We start from the raw sequence: 22,436 nt of genomic DNA on the forward strand, positions 1-22,436 counted from the left end.
CCATGCCGCGTCATGTAAATATTTCACGACGTCAGATCCGCCCCTACCATATATGGCACATCCTTGCCTTATATGGCGGGTTTAGTAAACAGCTATTTTTAGCCGGAACAATGCAACAATGGAGTAATCGAGGATGCGCGTGACGCATTTGAGCTCGACAACAACATGTCATGGACACGAGCCAACTTTTATTAATCGCCTGAGCTGTAAACGTTGAGCAAAGAGTCATTGGAGGGCGCGCTCGTAAAACGGTCAACCCAGTTGGCGCGTAAACTGCATCTTTATAATCTTTCCAACGGAAACGGTTTGTAAATAAGTAAAAAAAGGCAAACGAAAACATACTGATAAAGTCAAAACGTATACCCCACATATTAGGTGCCAGACACAGCACTAAAACGAACACCATTCTGTAGACCTAATGAAAACAAATCAGTCAGAGACCTTTTTGGTTACAAATTTGTATTTTTTCAACAAACCGCCATACACGATTCCAGAGATTAATATTTTAACATAAAATGAAAAAGAAAAGAAACAAAATTTGCACATTTTTACGATGCATGTTTTAACAACTTTGTCCTGCACGTTTTATATAATAGTAATAAAGTACAAATTGTTTTTATGCTTCAGGCAAGGACTACTTACCAAAGGAACAAAGCATTGCGCAATTCATTCAGTGCCACTATTTAATAGAAATCAAGACAACATCTGTTTCACAGTCAAAGCTTCCTATACGAGCACAGCCGACTCTGGCAAAAATTTCCATTTAAACAGTTGAACAGACGTCCAGTGTAACCTTCGATTTCTTGAGATTCAAAAGTCCAATGAAGGGCAAAGCAATCAATCGTTCAATAGGCGTGTATTTGAAGAGGGAGGCGGACAGGTAGTTAACAGATAATGAATGACGCTGAAGGCCGCCTAAAAAAAGTCATGCATGATGATGAGAACGGCATGTCGACACACAACCTTCCCACATGTGGTAGGGTACATACGAGTATAACGTTGCGAAGTGCAATCAGCCGCCATTTAGCAATGAACACGGACAGCGTTGCCGCAAAGTTCAAACGAGTGAACTTTGACACGGTGATTGCTCCTCCAATTTCCATAAACATGTACATGTACAATGGAAAACTGTTATAACAAGGTCCCTGGGCCTTTACAAGTCACCTTGCTATAACAGTTACCTTGTATTATTAGTAATGGAAAAATAAACAAAGACTTGGGACCTCAACGTTAATTGTCCTTGTTATAAATATGACCTTGTAAATTAACAGTGCTCTCATCTGTGTTCAACTGTAGAGCTCTTCAGGTGTTTTCCACAGTATTCTTCCAAGGACTGCTGATTGGCCACAAGTATAGCCACTTACATTGTCGCCATCACCAATTTTGTTTTTTTACTTTCATAACAAACTGAAAAGCCATCAGTGATGTAAGGGGGTCAACTTCTCCTTTTTTTTACATTTCAATTTATTTCCAGGGGCAAGTTCCCCCTCCCCCATCCCCCTACACTCCCCCCCCCCCCGGGACCACAGACCATGTTCACATTTTTATAATGATGGAGGGGGACAATGACTGGTTCCCTGCACACATTCCAATGGAAGGCTGAGAGCCAGTGCATAGTTTCATTTGTTTGCTAAGTACGGAACCATAATCCAGATTTTTGTCATGGAGATTAGATTAGTGGCTATGAAAAGGCACATATTTATTGCATCGCAACTTTCTCTCTGACCTGGACACACCCCCAAAAGAAAATATAAATAAAGACCCTTAAGATGACAATACAGTTGCCGGAGTTGCTTAATTATCGGAAATTGCTATCCAAGGAAAGCAGGCGCTACACTGTAACGCAACCACCCTTCCCTGATTCTCTGCTGCTGACATTTGACCCTAGTGACTTGGTGACTCCGCCACCGCCTAGACCTGTACACTGCCCATCAGACGGCCGTCTTTCTGCGACGCTCGCAGCTTCAAGATGCGTTTGCTCAGGTATTCGGTGTGATGCTTGAGGTAGCGGATCATGTCCGCCTGTCTCTCCAGCAGGGCTTCCACGTACTGGCTGTCCCTGAGGTGGACCAAAGACCACGGAGATATAGAGGGTTTGCATAGCTGCCATCTTGCAGACCGGTTCTTTTGTTCCACAGGGTATGCACAAAGGAGGTTTCCCTGTGGGACAAAACAACTTGCCCTGCAAGATGGCTACCACACAAAGCCTCTATACTAAGTCACTAGAGTGCAATTCAATTTATTTCTTGTGTGGAGAAAATTTTACATAGCCCCGGGGGTTGCTACATGTATTTTTAATCCATGTATGTGCTTGTTGAACATAAAGAAATGAAACGAAACAAGTTCTGAATGATGCACCCTCAATACATGATGCAAGTGCAACATTTGTAAATATCACAAGCAGTTTTGTTATCGGTAGCAAGACACAATCTGTTTCCAGTGCATAAAGTTGCACACGTTTGCATAACTTAAACTGAGCCAAATGAAATACTGCCGTTAATTTACTGACTGCACATTTCGGTTTATGGAAAATGGGCTTTGATGATGCATCCTGTTAGAAGGCAGATGCAGATACGCAACAGCCAAACAATACTCTCATTGAATTTTGAATTTTCCATAAGTCTCTACATAAGTGGAGGTACCCCACAGTGCTGGGAGAACAAGGGACCATGCAAGCAATGGGAATCGAACCCAGGACACTAACTCGCAACCAATAATTGGTAGGTGGATGCTACAAGAAAGAAACGATTGAGGATGCTGACGGAATCAAACACTGGATACTAACTTGTAGCAAATATTTGGTAGGCGGGTGCTACAAGAAACAACTACGCATATAGAGGGAATTGAACCCCAGAACACTGACCATCAGTACCTTGAATATGGGTGCTACATTGAGAAATAACGAAGCATTCAGTGGGAATTGAACCCGAGACACTAACCCATAACCAATATCTGAGATATGGGTGCTAGGACAAGAAAAGACCAATAGCCAAGCACACGGTGGAATTCGAACCCGGGACCCCAACTTGTGATTGAAATCTGGGGGTGGGGATGGGTGCTTGAATAAGCAAGGACTCTGGAATCGAACCTGGGGACACAAATCTATGATGCAAATTTGGTGAGTGGGTGCTGGAACAAGCAAGGAGTGAGCACAAAGTCAGTGGGGAATCGGACCCAAGGCACCACCCTGTGACCAATATCTGGTGGGCGGAAGCCCCCCCCAAAAAAAAGCACAGGACAAGTGTGTACTCAGAATCACACCCCAAACACTGACCTTTGAACTCAACAGTTCACAGGGGGTGCCAGAGTGAGACAGGACCATGCACAAAGAGGTGACTGAACTGAGGACACCAACCTTGGACCCAAATATGGAGGGTTGGTACTAGAACTGGCAAAGACTGAGCACAGTGGGAATCGAACCTGGCACACTAAACCAGGCAACCTTCCTCAGATGACAAGAAAGAAATGACTGCTACAAATGTTCCTATTTTCCCAAGGATTGTAATCAAGCAGAACCAATTAACCATAAACACTGCAGCAATCACAAATGAGCCAAGCTTCGAGCAACAATTGTACAAGCATCTTTGAGAGTGAAGTGCACGTGCATTCATGTGCACACACAACCCTGTTCGGTTTATTCCAACTACAACCCCTCAAGGAGTAATAAGACGTATTTAACCACTTAACGCCGGACAACGACGACGTGTAAACACACATAATTTTCCTTATTTCTTCCACGGAGGACGTATACACTCGTTTCAGGAATTCATCTTTCATTTCCTCGGATGACGTATTAATGCATCATGCTAGATTGGGTCAAAGCGCAGTCGCAACGTTGAAGAATTTGGAAAAAGTTGAAGAAAAAAAAACTGCCCCCAGCAGCTTTTTCGGGTAAGAAAAGCTGACACTGACTGGTTAAGACCCAGATATAAACAAAACAATATCCAGAATGTGGATGCTAAAATAAGACAAAAACCATGCACACAGAGGCAATCGAACCAAGGACATCAACCCATAACCAATATCTAGTGTGTGGGTGCTAGAACAAGAAAGTGCAGAGCATGGAGTGGAAATCAAACCCAGGACACTCACCTATAACCAATGTCCGGCAGGTGAGTGCTGGGTTGCATGACAGCTATCATCTGCTCCTCCTGCTCGGCGTCGGGCGGGAGCTCGGCTTTGTTGAACTTGTAAACTAACACTGCAGATTAAGATCCGGAAAAAATGACAACGGTAACCGATGCTCAAGGTAAGCTCTTTGGGATTTTGTTGGAATCCATTCCCGTGGCTGGGTACAGCCAACCCCTGGCTGTACTTTGTGGCATTTGATTGTATAGAGGGTTTGCACGGCGACCACCTTGCAGGCCAGACCTTTTATTCCACAGGATATGCACAAAGGAAGTTTCCATGTGCAACAAAAGAACTGCCCTGCAAGATGGCTACCATGGAAAGCCTCTCTGTCTTCAGCTGGCTACTGAATCTTGTGTTTTCGAAATTTTTGGTCAACAGTGTACCATGAGGACATGGTTTCACTGACCAGCCTAGTGAGCACGACTGAAAATTGCTCACTTGCATATCTTGCACAGCAGAAGAGCGCGATGATGGACTCCACGCCAATGATCATCTCCTGGTAGTTGACGCCGTGAATCGACGCTGTTCCCACGGGCTTGACGGAGCTCACCTGTGACATGAACTTGTAGCGCAGCAGGACGACGGTCAGCATGAACGCATTGCCTGTCAGAGACGTATGATAAGACACAAAAATCAGCTTGTTTGCCACATGCAGGACTGATCACGAACATTGGGGTGGACAAATTGAGGTGCGGTAATGTCTCACCCAGCGAAAACACAAACTCTGCCGTGCGGCGCAGGTATCTGGTCTTCTGGGTGAAGTCTAGGTAGCCATGGCGTCGCAGCAGCGTGTGACGGTACTGGAGAAAGCGGTCGGCCAGTAGCAGCAGCAGCCAGACGACGGGATGGCTGAAGGCCAGGTAGACGAACGCATCCTCCAACTGCTCCGCCCGCGTGGCGTTGCGATTGACGCAGGGCTCGATGGCGTACGGGAGGACAGCTGAAGCAGCCAGGTACGCAGTCTGTGACAGAATTATACAGGGTCAGACTGGTCAGCGATGCTTGTGCCTAAGATGCAGTTCATATGTGTTTTTAAAAAGGAACCATTGTCAAAACTTATGAAAGTAGAAACATTCAAAAACAACTAAAGGAAAATTATGACATGGCTGTCAAAGCCGTGCAGGTGTGACAAAAAGCTGAAAGTTCTGAACTTTAACAAGAATATCCTATTACACACATATAGACTGGCAATGAGGTCATTGGTGCACAACTATGTCCCTGAGTGGACTGTGAGTGACCGAACAGGGTCCTACAGTATATCCCTTGGCCTTCGACCTCTGGAAATAGGACCCTCTTCTGGTCACTCACGGTCCCGAGGGCCTAGGCTTGCACAAGTGACTGGATTTGGTCACTCCTTACGTGTTTTATAACACACCTCAAACTACAAAAATATTCTCTCAGGATTTTACTGTTTTCATTCAACTTTCGATAGCACTTCAAAAATTGCAACAAAAATTGAACTGAAGATTCATTTTAGTGTACCTTGATGCAGTCTAATTTTGAGTTGCCATACTCAACAAGGAAAAGAGTTCTTCCAGGGTTTTAACTGTTTCAATTCAACTTTTCACTCAGTATCAATTGAAAAACTGCACCAACTGAAGGTTCGTTTAGTTTTAATAGACGCAGTCGAATTTTGAGTCACTGTAGACATGTACAGCTAAGAAAAGAAACCCTCCAGGGTTGTAACTATTCCAGTTCAGCTTGGTTATTGTGCCAGTCAAAATTGTTAAGACTTGTACCTGACCGGGCACTTGTCTCTGGAATTGATGCGCGAGCTATGTCTAGGCATGTGTCGAGTAACCCTGATGCCAAATTCATGCACTAGCCCATATTAGTGAGCCACACTTGATCGAATTTCAGCCAACTATGATAAAGAACCAGGACAAGGTGTCTTACAAAATGAGATACATGTAGGTTTATAAGCCTAGCCAACATAGTTGCATCCACATGGGTAATCCATACTGTCCTTTAATAGGACTGATCCCAGTAGGAATAACAAAACAATAAAAGCCTGCTTGATCACTTAGAAATACTAATATCAGAGTTTAAATAATAACATTGATAACTTTTTGACAATAAGAACTGTACCTTATAAGATGGCAGAACATAACAACATTTTGATTTAGCATTCAAACTAAACATAAAAGGAAACATTACCATTACAAGTCCTCTGTTCCCTTCTTATCCATCGAAAAAAATGTACTGGTGCCAAGCGTCTCTTATGTAATGAAGCAAAAGCTTGCATCGAATCACGCGGTATAGCAAAAGCATATTTTGTATGGAGAATTAAAATTGTTACATACATGTACCATGTGCCTGATTTTATGCAAATGGAACTCGCAAAAGGCTTTTTGGACCTTTGATCACCGACTTACAATGAGTACCACTTGTAAGGCCACCATCCACAGAGTGCTGCATCTCTTGAAGTGGGGCTCCTCTTCCGCCTGCAGATTCTGCGTGATCAGCAGCTCTTCATCTTCCGGTGACTGCAAGATGCTGGGCTCGTGCTCGTTGAAGAAAAAGCCCTAGAGGGACGGGGAAGGGGAGGAATGCACTCCAGTCTTTCTGTTATTGAGGCCGTGAAAACAGTTCACAAATAGGCCTGCACAAACTACATAACGACGACAGTGCTGACGTAACGACTTGACTTGAGACCAAGAACATCATACATGCATGTACATGTAAACACAGCAAAGGATGCTGGGATATGATCATAGATACTAGATGGCTGGCAATCAATATTGTGATTTCTCACCTGATTCCAAAATAAATCATTCATGATTGTTGATGATTAAATGGAAATCATATCTGGTGAAGCTGTCTGAACCTTAAACGTTTAGTCAACCATTAGGGCCTACAATTCGCAAATAATACAATGTCACTTTATTGTCAGATGCTTTGGAACTAAACTAGAGTCTTAGTAGGCCCTAGAGAAAGAGATGCGACAAGCATGACAAGATGTGAACGATGCTGATGAGTAGGCCTAAATATTCACGTACATGTAGGCTTTTCTCCTCTGGTCAGGCGGGCCTCGGCTAAAAGTTTAACCATCTGACCATGAAAACCATCCTGGCAACCTATAAATTAATATTTTTTTTTAGGCCTAGTAAAACGACTTGGTGTCGACTTTACTTTATTAGGCCTAGTAAAACGACTCGGAGTCCGACTTGACTATCAATCACTAGCTGACTAGCATAGGGCCTAGGCCTAGGGCCTAGGCCTATGCCGTAGGCATAGCCACGGTCGTACTAATTAACGTCAATAGAACGTCAACATATGATAGTAACGTCAACACACCGTCAACACACCCAAATCACATTCTAAGTTAACAGAAACGCAATTTGATCACAATATAATGCCTAAAATACAATTTGGCTAACAACAGCAGGCGACATTTGGGGGGGAAAAGCCGTTTTATTTCACGATAATAACACCCTCGGCACAACCACGAAAGACGGTACTCATTATGCCGTGATCAGGCGGACCATACTATTACGCTACAGGGGGTCACCTTCATACAGTAAACCATGGTACGATTCAAATGCCATGAGAAGGCAAGATGGCGGCGAACAGCGGCACTGCTCAGAGACAATTTTTTCGCGTTAAAAAAACTGCCTTGAAATGTAGTAAAATGTAAACTCGATTAAAAAGAAATTCTTTCTAAGTGTATACATTATAGTTCGATATGTCTGTTTTCAATGCATTTTGTAAGTGTTGACGGTGTGTTGACGTTACTATCAATGTGTTGACGCCTGTTGACGGTGTCTTGACGCTGATTAGTAAGACCCCATACTTGATAGATTATGGTACATCAATGCTCACCCCTTGTCTCCCAACATGCCTTCCATCCTGTCCACCTCCAAGGCTGACCATTCTCTTGAAGAAAACCGAAATATTAATTCGCAGCAACGTTCTCCATCCGAGACATTATCGCCACAAATCTTCAACTTGAAGTTTAGAAGAAATTTCTTCCGTCGATGGGTCATGTGCTTGAGTCATCTGGTACCCAAGCTTCTCGCATTCAGCACCAAGCCACCTCCTCATTACGGAGGACCAGACTATTTGAGTGCGATTAAAAACCAACGGCTGTTTCTTGAATGCGATTAAAAACCACCGGCTGTTTCTTGAAAAGAACAAAATAATCGATTTCCTTCTGTTCACCCTAAGTTAATAAAGATTATTTTACCATGAAAATATCAGTTAATTATGGTTACTGAAATCCTCGAAACCCGCTCTAGACTTAAACATCTTCAGGGTCGACAATAAAAGTAAACATGGAACAGCATCAATTACTGTTCTGAAGCGACCTCTATCGGGTTCGTCGATGGTGGATTCTTGCTTAAGACGAGGATGGAATTTACAAACCTATAAAAAGACCAAAATCTTTACTTCGTAGCCCACTGTTTTTGAGAGAACATAACACAGCCAACGTAAGGCACTTTCTGTGTACATTAAAAGTCGCTACCCCCCCCGGGTTTACCCAAAACGGAGGGGCGACATTCATCACCACAGAGTGCACACACAGACCAAAAGATGAGAATAATACCAGAAGACGGTTAATTAAAGGCTAAACGGGGATCGATTCCGAAGTATTTTGAAGCTAATTTGTGCTTCTCGGCCCTTTCCCTTGTTCACCTCGCTTTGTCTTTTCGCCAAATAACGACTTCAAATCATTCTTTGAAAATAAGAAGACACAAAAACATACACGCTGAACACAGTCTGCAGTTTTTAAAACTCACAAGGGGCCGGGCACCAGACCCTCGTCATTTTAATAATTGACTGCAACAGCCTTACCTATTTACACTTGTGAGGTCAATTTTTTCAGGTCTACTGTACATTACAAATAATTATGCATCTAAATTCTACACACAGACCCATCCAATTCACATTGGGTTTGGCATTATTTCCCCAATATTGATATAATACAGCGCATAAAAATTGCATCTTATCTGGTTTATGTAGGCCTCGTTATTTGACTCACTTTGAAACTTTTGGCAAAGTTTTAACGGTGACACTGTCGGTTATCCATAAATTGGCTCAGAAAGTATCGTACGCTGGGGTTGTAAAATCGGTCTTAAACTATTATTTTTGTTAATTTTAAAACCAAATATGGACTTCTGAATACATAATGCTTGTAGGAAAATCCGAATGGTTACATTTTCCCCCGCCAAAATCTAAAATTAAAACGAAGAAAAATGTTCCGTGAAAGATTTTGGAATCATCAATAAGCGTAGTAAAAAACAAACTCGAGCAGGAAATAAAAGCAAAACATAATTCCATCCCGAATACTGAGGAAACAGTAATTAATGGATACTTTCGCATTTTTTAATGGTTTTTAAAGTGAAGAAATACAGCGATTCAGCTGAAATCCTGCGGAAACAGGTGGTACATGCACATTATTAAAATCGAGCACGGAACGTAATTCTTCGTTTTGACCATTTCTGCCGAAACCACAGTGTTTTTTTCGTTAAAATGTCCATAAAAGGGTTTTAAATTTTTCATCCTTAAGGTAAGGATGAAATGGACATTTTCAAGTGTCCCCAGTGCCCCACCCAAAACAAATGAATACATTACCAAAACAATTTCCTGAAGTAGCTTTAGTAAAGTCTATGGCAGAAAACCTTGGCGTTTGGAGGAATTAGCTCAAATAGCATCAACAAATCAGATTAAAAATCATACAAAATGGACTGCAATTATGGACTTCGTTAAAGACAAAATGATTGAGATAAAATCCATAAAAGGTAAAAGTAAAAATTATGAGAACAAAAATACTGGAATCCTGTGTGCTAGCTCCAGATTTAAAATTTCACTGCACTATTTCCAATTCCATGATTAAACTCCAAATTATTAAATGAAGGACCTCGATCCATCAATTAAAAACTATAATCGTTAAAATTCCATTAAAAAAATCGATTACAAAGGGCGGTTATAAAATTTTGTGGTGGGGATTTCAGTAACTGCAACGCTCACTATGGATCTTTAAGACTGATTAAGTCATTAACTCTGATGTTAAAATAATCTAATGATGGAGGATTGGACAAGGTTTGTGCATTTTTCATGGACCGAAACAAACCGATTTATCTACAGTTCGCACAGTTCTCGTTGGTGGTAATACTGTTTGCGTCTGACGTCCGCAGAACATAAAAAAACCAGCGAGAAAGTCGGAAACAGATTGGGAGAACTATTTAAGGAATCCACATTGGGAGAATTTTGTGTGTTGATGTTATAAATATCGTTTTTGTAATTCAGTTTTTTTTAAAATGTTTTTCCTAGTTTCAACTCAAAACCTCAATGACTCCAGTCTTTAGGAAAGAAAAAAATCTGCATTTAAGATTAACAACACGTTCAAAACGTTGCACCCATGACGGAATACCTAGCGGGGCAACGGGGGAATGACATCTGAATAGGATCCATTATTCGAACTGCCAACATGTGGAGACAAACGTGGGATTCGCACTCAGTATTGGCTGATTTTGCACAAAGATATATCTGTTAAAATCCCCACCCCTCAAAAAAGACGTGATTTACAGGACGTGTCCTCCCTGAAACATGTTTTAATACACTACGCGATCTCTTCCCAATTGAAGTGACGCATCAACGTGTCTAGAATGACACGTGGCTGAGTGGGGAGATTGGCACAACTGTAACACCCAGCGGGTATGTCACCAAACTAACTGGTACCCATCCCAACTGCATATATCCTCAATGCAAAGGTTTCAGCCGGTTCCAACCTCATTCTTCTTTCGACCTTAGTTTTCCTATCGAGCTACAACCTTCAAATATGATACCAGGTCACTTTAAAGAAGTTCCCAGAAGTCTGCAGAGACGAGGTCCCAAACCGCCAGAGCTGGGACCCATACTGTTGATTACACCGAATTCGCTTGATAATTTGGATTACATTATTTTCTAATAGTTCCAGGTGTACTCTGTGTGCATAATTGTAGCCTATCACACGTGGGTTATGTCCCGTGTACATTTTAACAACATGCACAGTTACATGTAATAGTGTTGTGCGCACAAAGTCCACCACATACATGTAAATTGCTCGTGGAGGATATTAAACAAAACACGCACATGATTATCATACATTTCCATATTTTCCTTCCAACTTTACATACTTGCACATTATTCTCAAAATTCCATGCAAATGAAGCACGTCAGATACCGACCAATCAGAGGTCCCGCAACTAAACACCCCTGACCAATCCTGTTACTCGCTTTTTTATAAGAAAAAAAGGTGACAGTGATACACTGTACCCATGATCCTTTGCACTCTTCCCATCATGCCATTTTTTTCAAGTGAACCAAAAACAAAGTTGCAGTGATGTGAAAATGATGTGCTTTTACAACAGGGGTCTCACTGTAACTTGGGTCAAGTAGGAGACGTTGCTCGTGTGACAAAAACCAGAATATTTCCAGGAATTTTAGAACAGCCTCCATCACTTTCAACTGAGTAATTCGCCAGAGTGAGTCCAGCTAGGAGTCGTATGACAAAGTTACAAGCGGTTGTGTAAGTGACATTCTAGGCTGGTTATACACCACCCGGACTTTGACATCCACTAAATTTCGTGTTTGTGCGTAATCTAAGGTCCACAGTGGTCGGGTCCATATCCCGCATCGTTGTTATATGGAACAAACAGTTGTTGACCACAGTCAGGAAAGGTTTTGTTATTTGTTTATGTTTTGATTTTGACACCAGGTCTCCCGCTGAAGTGCAGGGATGTGCAAAAGTGACCCTGCTTCTGTCTGCTTGGTAGTTTTAGGAGGGCATGTGTGACTTTGAACTTTATTCCCTGCTCCATTGACTTGGTCAAAAAAGTCGGCCAATGTAAGCCATTTGCTCATCTGGACCGCACTGACGAGGCCCTGGGATGAGCTAATTTCCAAGTAATCGTACTGAATTACCAAGAAAGTTTTGTGACCCCTGTACAGTTCCTCTCCAAACTTTTGTGAGGGTATTTGTCCGTTCCAGCGCCCTGAAACGGCGGTTGGGACCAGCAAAGGAGCGTAAAGATGTTCAGTAACTCACATTTCAGTTTAAATTGAAAGGAGGTGAAACGAGTGCACGTTCGACGTAACAATAACAAATAATAACCATTTCAGAAAAGAAACAAATCTCGACGTGCAAAGGAAACATGAATGCTGAATAACGGGAAGAGAAATCTCAACAGTCAACCTGATTTTCACTCCAAAAACAGACACCTGGGAGTTGATGGAAATGTACATTTCTTAGAGACTCTCTGATTGGTAAGTAGTGCAGGTGATTGGCACACAGTGGCCAATCATCACACAAATGTCTGCTGGCAATGTCCAATCACAAGTTGGCTACAATGTAAGCTTGTGGCTGCTTACAGTGCCTGTACTGCAGCAACAGAAACTCCAATTGGATGATGATTCCCCTTTTCAAAAATGTTTGCAAACATTTGCCAACTTTGTCTTTCAAAATCTAATCACAGCTAGCCTACTGTGCTCAAGAGGTGGGCGTGGCTTCGTCACGTTGGCAGCATGAGATAAAACTAGTTGACAATGGCTCTAAACACGCATGCACTGTCCTTCAACAGGTACGTGTGCAGCATTATTTCTTAACGTCCATTCAGTCACACAGTTCCAATTTGATGAATAAACATATTTATAACACGTCATGGGTAGGACGAGACATTCAGATGTTGGAAGCTGAGTAGGTACGGTTATAGATTTTGGCAACACTGATTTTCAAACTGTGGTGATTTACCAACAATTGCTCGGGTTATTTATCAAACAAGGGTGGCGGTAAGGGTTACAAGAAAACACAGTGGGGCCTCAACAGAAACTTAGTACATTTGCTGGCTATTAAGGAATCTGACGGTTGGGATCAAGGGAGATATTATCCAAAGACTTCGGAGAATGCCAAGTTGCAACAAATGACTGTGGTGTACAGTACAGTGCAATTGAAAGTTAAACCTCAAAAGTGGGGAAAATTTCACACAGTTTTTCATTCGAGAAATTGAATATTCTTTTCGCAAATCATTAAAAACTTTCCCCTCAGTGGGAAAAATGTTCTCACCTTCTTTACACAAGTGGGAAAATTTTCATGCCTGTTTTTCACAAGTGTGAAAACTTTTCACAAGTGGGAAAATGTTAACACCTGTTTAACAACTGAGAAGGAAATTAACCCAGAAAAAAACAAAATCAATTTTTAAGTGTGAAGTTTACAAGTACATGTAGCTGAACAGTCGTCAAAAACATCCCCCACCAAACTTTATTGGTCTTTGAATGTACAATTTTGTTCTGCAGGAATCGAGAGGAACAAAAGAGCCACCAAATATCATAATACTTGGTATTTATCTTGGAAAAGCAGAAATAAAAGCAGTGAATACCAAAGACAAAATCTCAGGCAGTCTGTATCCACCTATGTACAGTGGCACATGGGAGGCTATCAAGTGCGGACACCATGTTGACCGGCCGCTGTGCGCGTACACTTGGCTACCACCATTCTGAAAATCACTGTGCACTTATCGCTGGGATGCGTCCCCATTCGTGATGTAAACCTCATCTTTCTAAGGTGTTTCCGACCCTTTCTTTTTAAAAAATATCTAGTTTCTTGTAGATCTGCCAGAAAGCCTCTAAACTTCCACATAAAAAATGCCCGTTTTTAGCGGATCAAATGTCTAGAAACTTCATCTCCTTTCCCGGAATTTTCAATGAAGCGTTCAGGCAACTCAAACCCTATCCATTTGTGCTAAAATTGATTAAAAGATAGTGTGGTCCCTGGGGCTAGAAATAATTTACTGCATCGCGTCTACGGGGAGTAAGACGACCACGTGTTTGTACTCAAAACCGATCCATACGCACAACGCATGCACAGTGGCCCATTTCAGTCCCCACACACATAAAATGCAGGCCCAGTAAACAACAACTCACATCCATTGAGAGAAAGTGTTTGCTCCATGCCTCCGACGTTGGCATCGTCGAGAATTTCAAAACATTTTCAGAACGACATTTTCACACCTTTTTCACATTGTGTTCACTTTACTTTCATACAGCTTTTGCATTTTTTTCCGCATAGATTCGCCCGGCATTCGCAAATTTTTTGCACCATGCCATTTTCGCACATTTTTCGCACCATTTTTTCAATTTTTTCGCACCGTTTATGCACCATTTTCGCACATTTTCACACAAGCTTTACTGCAAATTCGCAGAGGGGAAAAGTGGCATCAAAAATGCGAAATTCACCCGAGATTGCGAATTCTTTTTCCTTTTTTTCCCCAGTCGTTTTCCCAAGTTTAACGTTCAATTTCACTGTACTGTATTCGTAAAAATCGATAAGAGATTTTCTGTTGTCAACAGCTGTTTGTTGCCAAGTGATATACGATGCATATGTAAACCCATTTCGTTTTGTGAATAGACTTGGTTTTAGATACGGACAGGTGCGCTCTGACTGCCTTTATACATTATAGACACCATTAGCAAGTACCTTGTTATAGATTGACAAAGAGACGTGACAAACACTTGACCACTGTTGGCAGTCTTAAGCCCAGCGCTCGCACAATGACACAAGGAGACTGTGCACATTCTGACGAAAACTACTTGCACTTGCTTGCTATCTGTACATGCACAAACCAGTGCAGTGAGTGCATGATTGCGGACTGTGTATGGCTGCTCTCTACTAGTCCAGCTGAGAGTTGGATGGCCAATCCAACAGACGTGAGGCAACCGGAAATGATCCTTTGCTCTCTGTGTGAATCTCAAAATGGCACCAGGAGTTGGGGGTGATAAGTCACAACAACAGAGGTGCAACTATTTCTGGTTTTGTGACACTCTAGATGGATGCAGAATGAGGAGAGTTAAGTTGGGCTGCTCCACGGTTGAAAGATGACAACAGCGATGGAACAAGTGCATCAACTGGGTGCATAAGAATTCCGAGCAAACGTCTCTGTGTAGCAGTTCCACAGGGAATTACACATTTATCACGAAGGGATCTGAAGGGTTGGGAGCTTAGCAACTTTGCTGAAGGCCTGAACACCCCTTTTTGGTAAGTGGTGGAGACCAGGGGGGAGAACACTACACAGAATCACTGTGGCTATCAACATTCATTGCGCAGGTACACGTAGGTAGGGGCCATTTTTCCGTGTTTAACAATCATGTCCTCCCCCCTTCAAGTTAATGCAAGAGTATGCTGAGTACACTGTTGAGTGTTACAATGGGCCACTACATTCCTCATGAGGGGGTGGATCTGCTGTGACAACACGGCGGCCCACGAGGGACCTCTTAAAAAAAAAACCAACTGTGCAATTTAAAAAAAAAATTATCTACATTGTTTGCTAGCTAAAATAAGTTCATCTACGGATATCAACAAAGGTTAGTGACTGACTACTGGGCGTTGTACAACGGCCCATCATCGGAGACTCGTCACCTTGCAATGAAGTCTGTTGCGTTGTCACTAGAACTGGATTGACAGGGGCTTGCCCTGTTATTGAGTACCCATAGGGTTGCTGTCCCAACAGCGGCTGCATAATTTATATTAGCGTTTGTTGCACTCTGTCCATGTATATGGGGGTTACTGCCCGAGGTAGGGTGGGGCGTGGCTCCCTAGTAATGAGTGGGTGTTACCTCCATAACCGGCTAATTGCATATTCAAGGATCCACTCTGGGGTACAGTCTAACTGTCCGTGGTACACGTAGCCGGGGTCCCGGTGTCGCGTCCACGGCATTGTAGTGAGCGTGCTGGGGCGCACCGGAAGACAAGTTCGTGACAGGGTTCTGCGATGCCTGGGGGACAGAGATGGCGTTGGGTTGGCGTGACAGCGCCGCTCGGACCCTGACGGTGAAGCATGGTGCGGATGGTGCTTCCGAGAGTGGCCATGCGAGTGGTACCCGCCGTGAAAGTGTCCGTGTGCACTGTTGTTGGGCCGCGCGCCGAAGGCGTTCCCGTCGCCGGCAGCCCAGGTCTGTGAGCTGGGCTGCAGCTGTGCCATGAGTTGCCGAGGGTTCATAGTCCATGGAGCCACTCCCAGCGGCAGCGTGCTGCAAAGCATGATGGGAACCACCCTGATGGGAACCTGCCGTGTTTGTCTGGGATGGATCTGAGCTGTGCTCGACCTCCAGACCCCGAGCCTGACCCCCCGACTCCCTCCTGTTACTCCCCCCTATGAGAAAAACACAGATACAACAGTCAGCAGAGATGAGGTCAGAAGGAAGTCAATCATTCACACCTGCCTTTCTCATTGTACTTTCAGTGACTTCTCATGACTTCAAATTGTACCTAATCTGTGCACTACACTTCTGCTCTTAAATACCGTCCTGACAAGTCACTACAATGGCTGGATGAACAGCTAGTCATCAAAAGTTAATATCTACATGTAGTCCTTCACAAATGAGAAGCTGTTACAAGTCACCACAAGCCATCACAAGTCAGTCACCAGTCCATAACAAGTCACCACAAGTCACCCGAAACCATCACAAGTCATAACAACTCTTCACAAGTCAGTTCACATCAGTGACAAGTCAACCACATGTCACCGCAAGCCATCAGAAGTCAGTCACTAGTCCATAACAAGTTACCATAAGCCATCACAAGTCACCAGAAGTCACCAGAAACCATCACAAGTCATCACAACTCGTCACAAGTCATTTCACATCAGTCACAAGTCACCACAAGTATTCAGTTGTCACAAGTCATCAAAGTTAACTGCATGCTGGTCACGAGTCTGACCAGTGTGAAGTCACAAGTTCAGCACGAGGGCATGAACTACAAATGACTAAAATAGCCAAACCCTTCATTAGAAATAACTACAACTTCACGGCTCATACAATTAAAGTATGTCTTTACGAATTGCACAAAGATAAGTCAAGGTTCACTCGAGATAGTGTGGGAAAGAACAAATGGTGAAACCCTACCTGAGCTAGAGCCGGAAGAGGCATCCCCCGTAGGGGGGCGTGGCAGATTGGTCCATGGCTGGGACTGGTGGAGGGGGTGTGTTGCTAGTGTTTGTGCTCTCGTCGGCCGTGCGCTTGAAGAACGAGTGCTGGAGAGCGTGGTAAGGCTTGATTCGAGCCGCAGGGTCGTACTCAAGCATTCTGAGTGAAAAGTTATCAGGGTAAAACGAGCCAGGTAAAAAAAATATAACTATTAAAATTAGTGAAGAACACATTAAGCGTGAAAGAACAGGTCAGCATGAGAGTTCAGAAAGCACCAACTACAAAATGGAATACACATTGCGCACAGGCAGTAAATCAAAACTGACTGATCAAGTGTGCTGCAGTTTTCCTATTCCAGAGTCCAACAAATATAAGGAGGCTACAGGCCCACAAACTTCAATCATTTTCTCTCTCACACGTCATTCCACTTTTAATTACAGTTTTCATTAATTTAACAGTCAATTTTTAATGTCCACTGATTTTCCAGCAAGATCTGACTAACAATAGTAACAAAGCAAGCAATAATGAGGAATCACAAGTCCTGTTAATAAGACTCTTGAACAGTGGCTGGATAGTCAGAATCAGTCTGGAGTTTCTCCATATGTCGCCCTTCTCTTTAATCGGTACCAGACTCTAGGGCTACTGGCTTCAATTTTTGATAAATAAACCAATCGACTCATAGACCAAAAGAAGTCAAAACTACTACTCACAGGTACTTGCGACTACTCACCTAAGTATAAGGTCCTTGAACTTGAGGTAATCGGATACCGAATGGCCTAGTTCCCCTGCCCTCCTCCCACCTGGACCCCCAGACTCCACCCCTAAAATGTCGTGGAGTTTTCTTGACCCTGGTGACTTGTACTTGGGGAGAAAACAAAGACCAAAAGTGTAAACGTCTGTATGCTGTGGCAGTAACAAGTAACAGAATTTTGGTAACTTATAGTCAAATCATCATATATGAAATGAGTTGGCATCACAGCAACTGGCCCTCATTCATACTTTAAAAAGAAGAAACTTCAAAACATAAAAGAAGGTACATTTTTCAGTTTAACCTAACCAGAAATAGCATTTCGAATAGTTTTCACTGAGAAGAGGCATGAAGTTGTCTCAAATTTTTAGCTCAGACCAATTCATTGCATGGGACTCTTTTTGACTTTTTTCAGCTGGGAAAAAAAGGACCCAGTAGTCTAGAACCTGGACTATCCAGTGGCTGCTACCTTTTTGCCGTCTCTCGTCTTCTTGAGCACCCAGACTTTGTCGGATTTGATGAAGTACTTGTGGGCCTTGGGCGCCTGGTCGATGATATGTGGAAGGGGCATCCCCAGCACCTCAATAATCTTATTCATCTGATCCACCTGAGGACAAAAAGGGGTAAACAAGGTCAGAATGATGGGCCCTCCAAACGAAACTGTTATTTGGGCATTTTAAGCGAGATATAGGATGGAGAGACCCCCCCCCCCATTGTGTTAGTCACTGTTTGACTGGAATCTCAGCAATTCTTTTCAGATATCTAGGGCGGATGTGTTAGGTAACAATGGTCGAGAGCGTCTTTAGAGTTTGGACATGTGGAAGGGGTACCCCTCTGTCCCGTATCTTGCCGGGTCTTCATTTCGGAGTGCTGTGGCCTCTTGGTTAAGAGTATTGGATTTATAGTTGGCTGGCACAGCCGCAGGTTGCAGGTTCGAATCCAGCCTGGGGTAATAATGTGTGTGCCCTTGAGCAAGGCAATTCTACCCATCACTGGCCATTTATCTCCAAAATGACTGGCTGTGGCTGCAGGTAATACACTTGTCTATGGCAAGTGGCTTCAACCACTAACCAATAACTTCCATAGGCATACACGTTACTCCTAGCCACAGCAGTAACTTTGGACACAGCCATTGAATGGAACAAGTCTGGTACAGTCCATCATTTGTCATGTGTGCATTGTGCTCCATTGAGGCAACAAAATTACACAAAAGCTAAAGTAGGGAACCTAAGAACAATCTCATGAAGATTCAGCTCAGTAAATATTGTAAATTTCGAGAAGGCATTTCTAGGATTTCCATCTCAGATCAAAAGTTACTGAGTCATGTTTTGAATGACGCCTGAATTCAGCATCTGGGACACGTACTCACCTTCACTTGAATGCAGCTATGCGACGCCATGCTCTGCACTCACAAATTCTAATAAAAACCATGTGTCGTGTCAATGCTTGCGTACACTTCTAATAGCAATTTCCAAAAAAAGCAACTCCAATAATCTTCCTTGAACAAAGTTTGCCTTTCAACAATAAATTTGTCAGGTATTTTTATTGACCACGGCAAATAATGGACAGTACCTTTCAATAATGCGCATGGTTACGTAGGCACAATAGAACCATCAACACCCAATAACAGCCGGAAGAGGGGGCGGAGCACCGACAAGGAAGGGAGTACGAATTCAACCTACCTCATTGGAGCCGCTGAATAATGGCTCCCCCGTGTGCATCTCTACAAGTATGCACCCCAGACTCCACATGTCGATTGCCATGTCGTAGGGTATGCCTAGCAGAACCTCGGGGGACCTGTAGAACCGACTCTGGATGTACTGGTATATCTGAAAAGGAATTATGGGAAGGGACAGGGAAAACAAATCCGAGTTTGTAAGTTACCCCTCGGCGGCTGAAACACTGTTTCATTTACTGAACATAATTCCATTGCTAACCTCAATAATTCATAATTAGTCAAGTATTTTTGAAACATTTACAGTGCAACTAATCTAAACTAAAAACAAAACAAACCTCAACTCAACCCAACAACTCAACTCAACTCAAAGTTGATGGTCTTAGTAGAATAGGCCTACATGTACCAGTGGTGCTTCTGATTAACGTAGTGCAATTGAAAGTTAACAGTGCGAAATGGAATGGGAAATTTTGTGAAAAGAATTGGATTTTACGTTCACGTTCACCTTTTACAAGATGTGAAAATAATTTCCTCACTTGTGTGGAAGGGCATGAAGATGTTTCTTCACTTGCAGGAAAAGATGTGAAAATCTTTTCACACTGGTGGGAAAATCTGTGGAAATCTTTTACCACTGTGGGAAACATTCTCATGTTTTGTGAAAGGAAAAATTTCTTGGAAGAGAAAATGTATGATGAGAATTTCCGAAACGTCATTCCATTTAAATGGAAGTGCCTTATTTAAACTTGTATGTCAGGAAATCTTTGACCCTTCCCTTTGACCTGGCTACCAAAGTCGATCATCTTAGTTCCACTTCAGAGATTGTAGCTTCAGTGGAACTGCTAACTTCGGTGTTGGGAAGACCTTTGACCCTTACCCTTTGACCCAGCTGGCAGGAGCTGCCAAAGTCGACGATCTTGATTGCACTTCGCTTGGGGTTACAGAGCAGGATGTTTTCCGGCTTCAAGTCGCAGTGGATGATGTTGAGCTCGGGCGTGGCCAGGAACAGCAGCGCCGTGCACATCTGCTGTGCAAACTTACGCGTCAGGTTGAGTGAGACGCCACGGAAGTTAGTGTTGCGAAGGAGGTCGTACAGGTTGTAGGACAGGAGCTCGAAGACTAGACAGAGGTGGTTACGGAACATGAAGTGACGCTTAAGTTTGACTGTGAAGACGAGGTTGTAAAAAAGAACAGGAGACATCAGCCACTTCATGAAGCACTTGCTAAAGGTATTACCCGATGTTGGACGTGTCTCGGGTGCAGTGTAAATTTCTGCCAAAAATACCAACTTGTTGAAATAACAAAACACCAAAACTCTGTGACGATGTTGCAGAGTGGTTTAGTGCATAACCTGGCTTGGCCCCCTGCTCACTCAAGGGCATCAAACACGCTTAACAAATCCGCTCAGACTACGTAATTCAATGTTGCATACAGTTTTTACTAACCCGATGGGAACCACTCAAGCACGGGTAATTATTCCTGCCTCTTACAAGTTTTACAAGTAGAACTGAATAATCTAGTACACTGTCTTCTTTGCACGCTCAACATATTTCGCTTCGGAAATCCCCACACTACAGGTACTGTTGACAGTCAACAGCCTGCATACAGGTACCTGTACATATATGCAAATAATTTTGACCTTCAAGCACTGTTTGAACAGTGTGTGACTTGACTGGAGACTAGCACACAGTACATGTAGATGACTGGTGAAGTCGTGATCAACTTGCAAGGACTTGGTTTAGCTTCCACGACACGGCTGCCAAAATTCTATCACCATCTGGCCTGAAACTGACCCCCTATGACACCGTCAGTCAACCAGAACTACCCTGGTGCATGGCATCATGTGATGACAAAGCCCACCACTTTCTGGCATTGGCCATGCATGTATTTTGCTGCCCCTCACGTCACCTTTCCAAGAGCAAACAAACTTGATCCCCCTCTTCAAAACAATCCAAGGGCTGGGCAAAATGTTCCACTTTGCTGATTGGGATGGAATGGCAACGGGCGAGTGTACACTCGATCAGCCCGCTTAAACAGAAGTCAGTGTTATTATTAAAGCAATGTTTATCTCTCTAAAAAAGGAAGAATGAATTAAATTTTACTTCTGAAGGCCACTATCTACACTTTGAAATCAATCAAAATACACAGCTGAGAATATATATACATGTACACCCATACATGTAGGTACACGTATATTAACCCTAACACTCCTCAATTCTTCACCTGTTGGAGGACTGAGGAGTGTTAGGGTTAAAAGTATGCTGATGTTAATTAACCTGCGTGCATTGAAACCAAAAGCACAGCTGGGTGTTTTTCTAAACCAGCTGCTTCCTTCTCAAACTCCACGAACTACTACTCTAAATAAACAGAGGAAAGAGCACCTTTGGAAATGGAATTAACTGAAACCAACAGAGCAACTGTTTCCTTCTAGGAAGGGAATCTCCCCTTTTACAACCCTGCTTCCTTATCTGGGAGAAAAACTCCCCTCACAAAAAAAAAGAAGACATTTACGGACATTGAGTTTCCATTTAAAATCTCCACCGTGCTGCTTCATCTGTTAGCAATCAGTTACAAAATATTCAGAACAAAATGCTTTTAAGTCATGTTCATTCATAAGGTTTTCCAGGAAGCAGATCTGTTATTTTTGTTCAGGGCCTTGATCTTAAGTAAGCCTGTATCAGCAGATTCGGTTACCTCCCTCATGGTTACCCATGGTTTCATTACAAATATGAATGCAAGATCTGTGCTTACGTTATAAATGCACGGTTCTGGGTTATTTCAGGTGCCTTGACTGGATCAAAAGGTAATAAATCGCTAAAGTTTCCTGATAAATCCAAGCGGTTGAAAACAGTGGACACCAACACACACATTTCTGATCGTTCTTTCAAAGAACTTAGCTGACTTGAGATGATCTGCCACTACATTCCACTTCTTTCTAAACCGCCGATAATTTCAACTTTCCCTCACAACATTTGACTACAGAGCTGT

The 22,436-nt window shown here is 42.9% G+C and overlaps 2 protein-coding genes and 1 pseudogene across 2 annotated transcripts; all 3 read right to left on the reverse strand.

Moving 5' to 3' along the window:
• Window positions 1–442: 442 nt before the first annotated feature.
• Window positions 443–8,143, reverse strand: LOC110990200 (transmembrane protein 192-like). The gene is made up of 6 exons (XM_022255069.2): window positions 7,954–8,143; window positions 6,507–6,656; window positions 4,838–5,093; window positions 4,570–4,734; window positions 4,093–4,201; window positions 443–2,059 (listed from the first exon to the last, which is right to left on the reverse strand). The coding sequence occupies exons 1-6, from the start codon at window positions 8,002–8,004 to the stop codon at window positions 1,912–1,914; spliced, it is 879 nt and encodes a 292-aa protein (XP_022110761.2). The 5' UTR covers window positions 8,005–8,143; the 3' UTR covers window positions 443–1,911.
• Window positions 8,144–15,167: 7,024 nt separating this feature from the next.
• On the reverse strand, window positions 15,168–16,145 carry LOC147797947 (uncharacterized; annotated as a pseudogene).
• A 332-nt stretch (window positions 16,146–16,477) lies between these two features.
• LOC147797948 (dual specificity tyrosine-phosphorylation-regulated kinase 1A-like) lies at window positions 16,478–20,676 on the reverse strand. The gene is given in 7 exon segments (XM_087141832.1): window positions 16,478–16,491; window positions 17,008–17,039; window positions 17,041–17,187; window positions 17,759–17,889; window positions 18,246–18,383; window positions 19,459–19,605; window positions 20,326–20,676. Coding segments are annotated over 7 exon segments (945 nt in total). The 5' UTR covers window positions 20,662–20,676.
• Between the last annotated feature and the right edge of the window lie 1,760 nt (window positions 20,677–22,436).

The sequence above is a fragment of the Acanthaster planci genome, linkage group LG10 (assembly GCF_054643075.1).
Source record: "Acanthaster planci isolate LZ-2023a linkage group LG10, COTS_SCS, whole genome shotgun sequence".
NCBI lineage: Eukaryota > Metazoa > Echinodermata > Asteroidea > Valvatida > Acanthasteridae > Acanthaster > Acanthaster planci.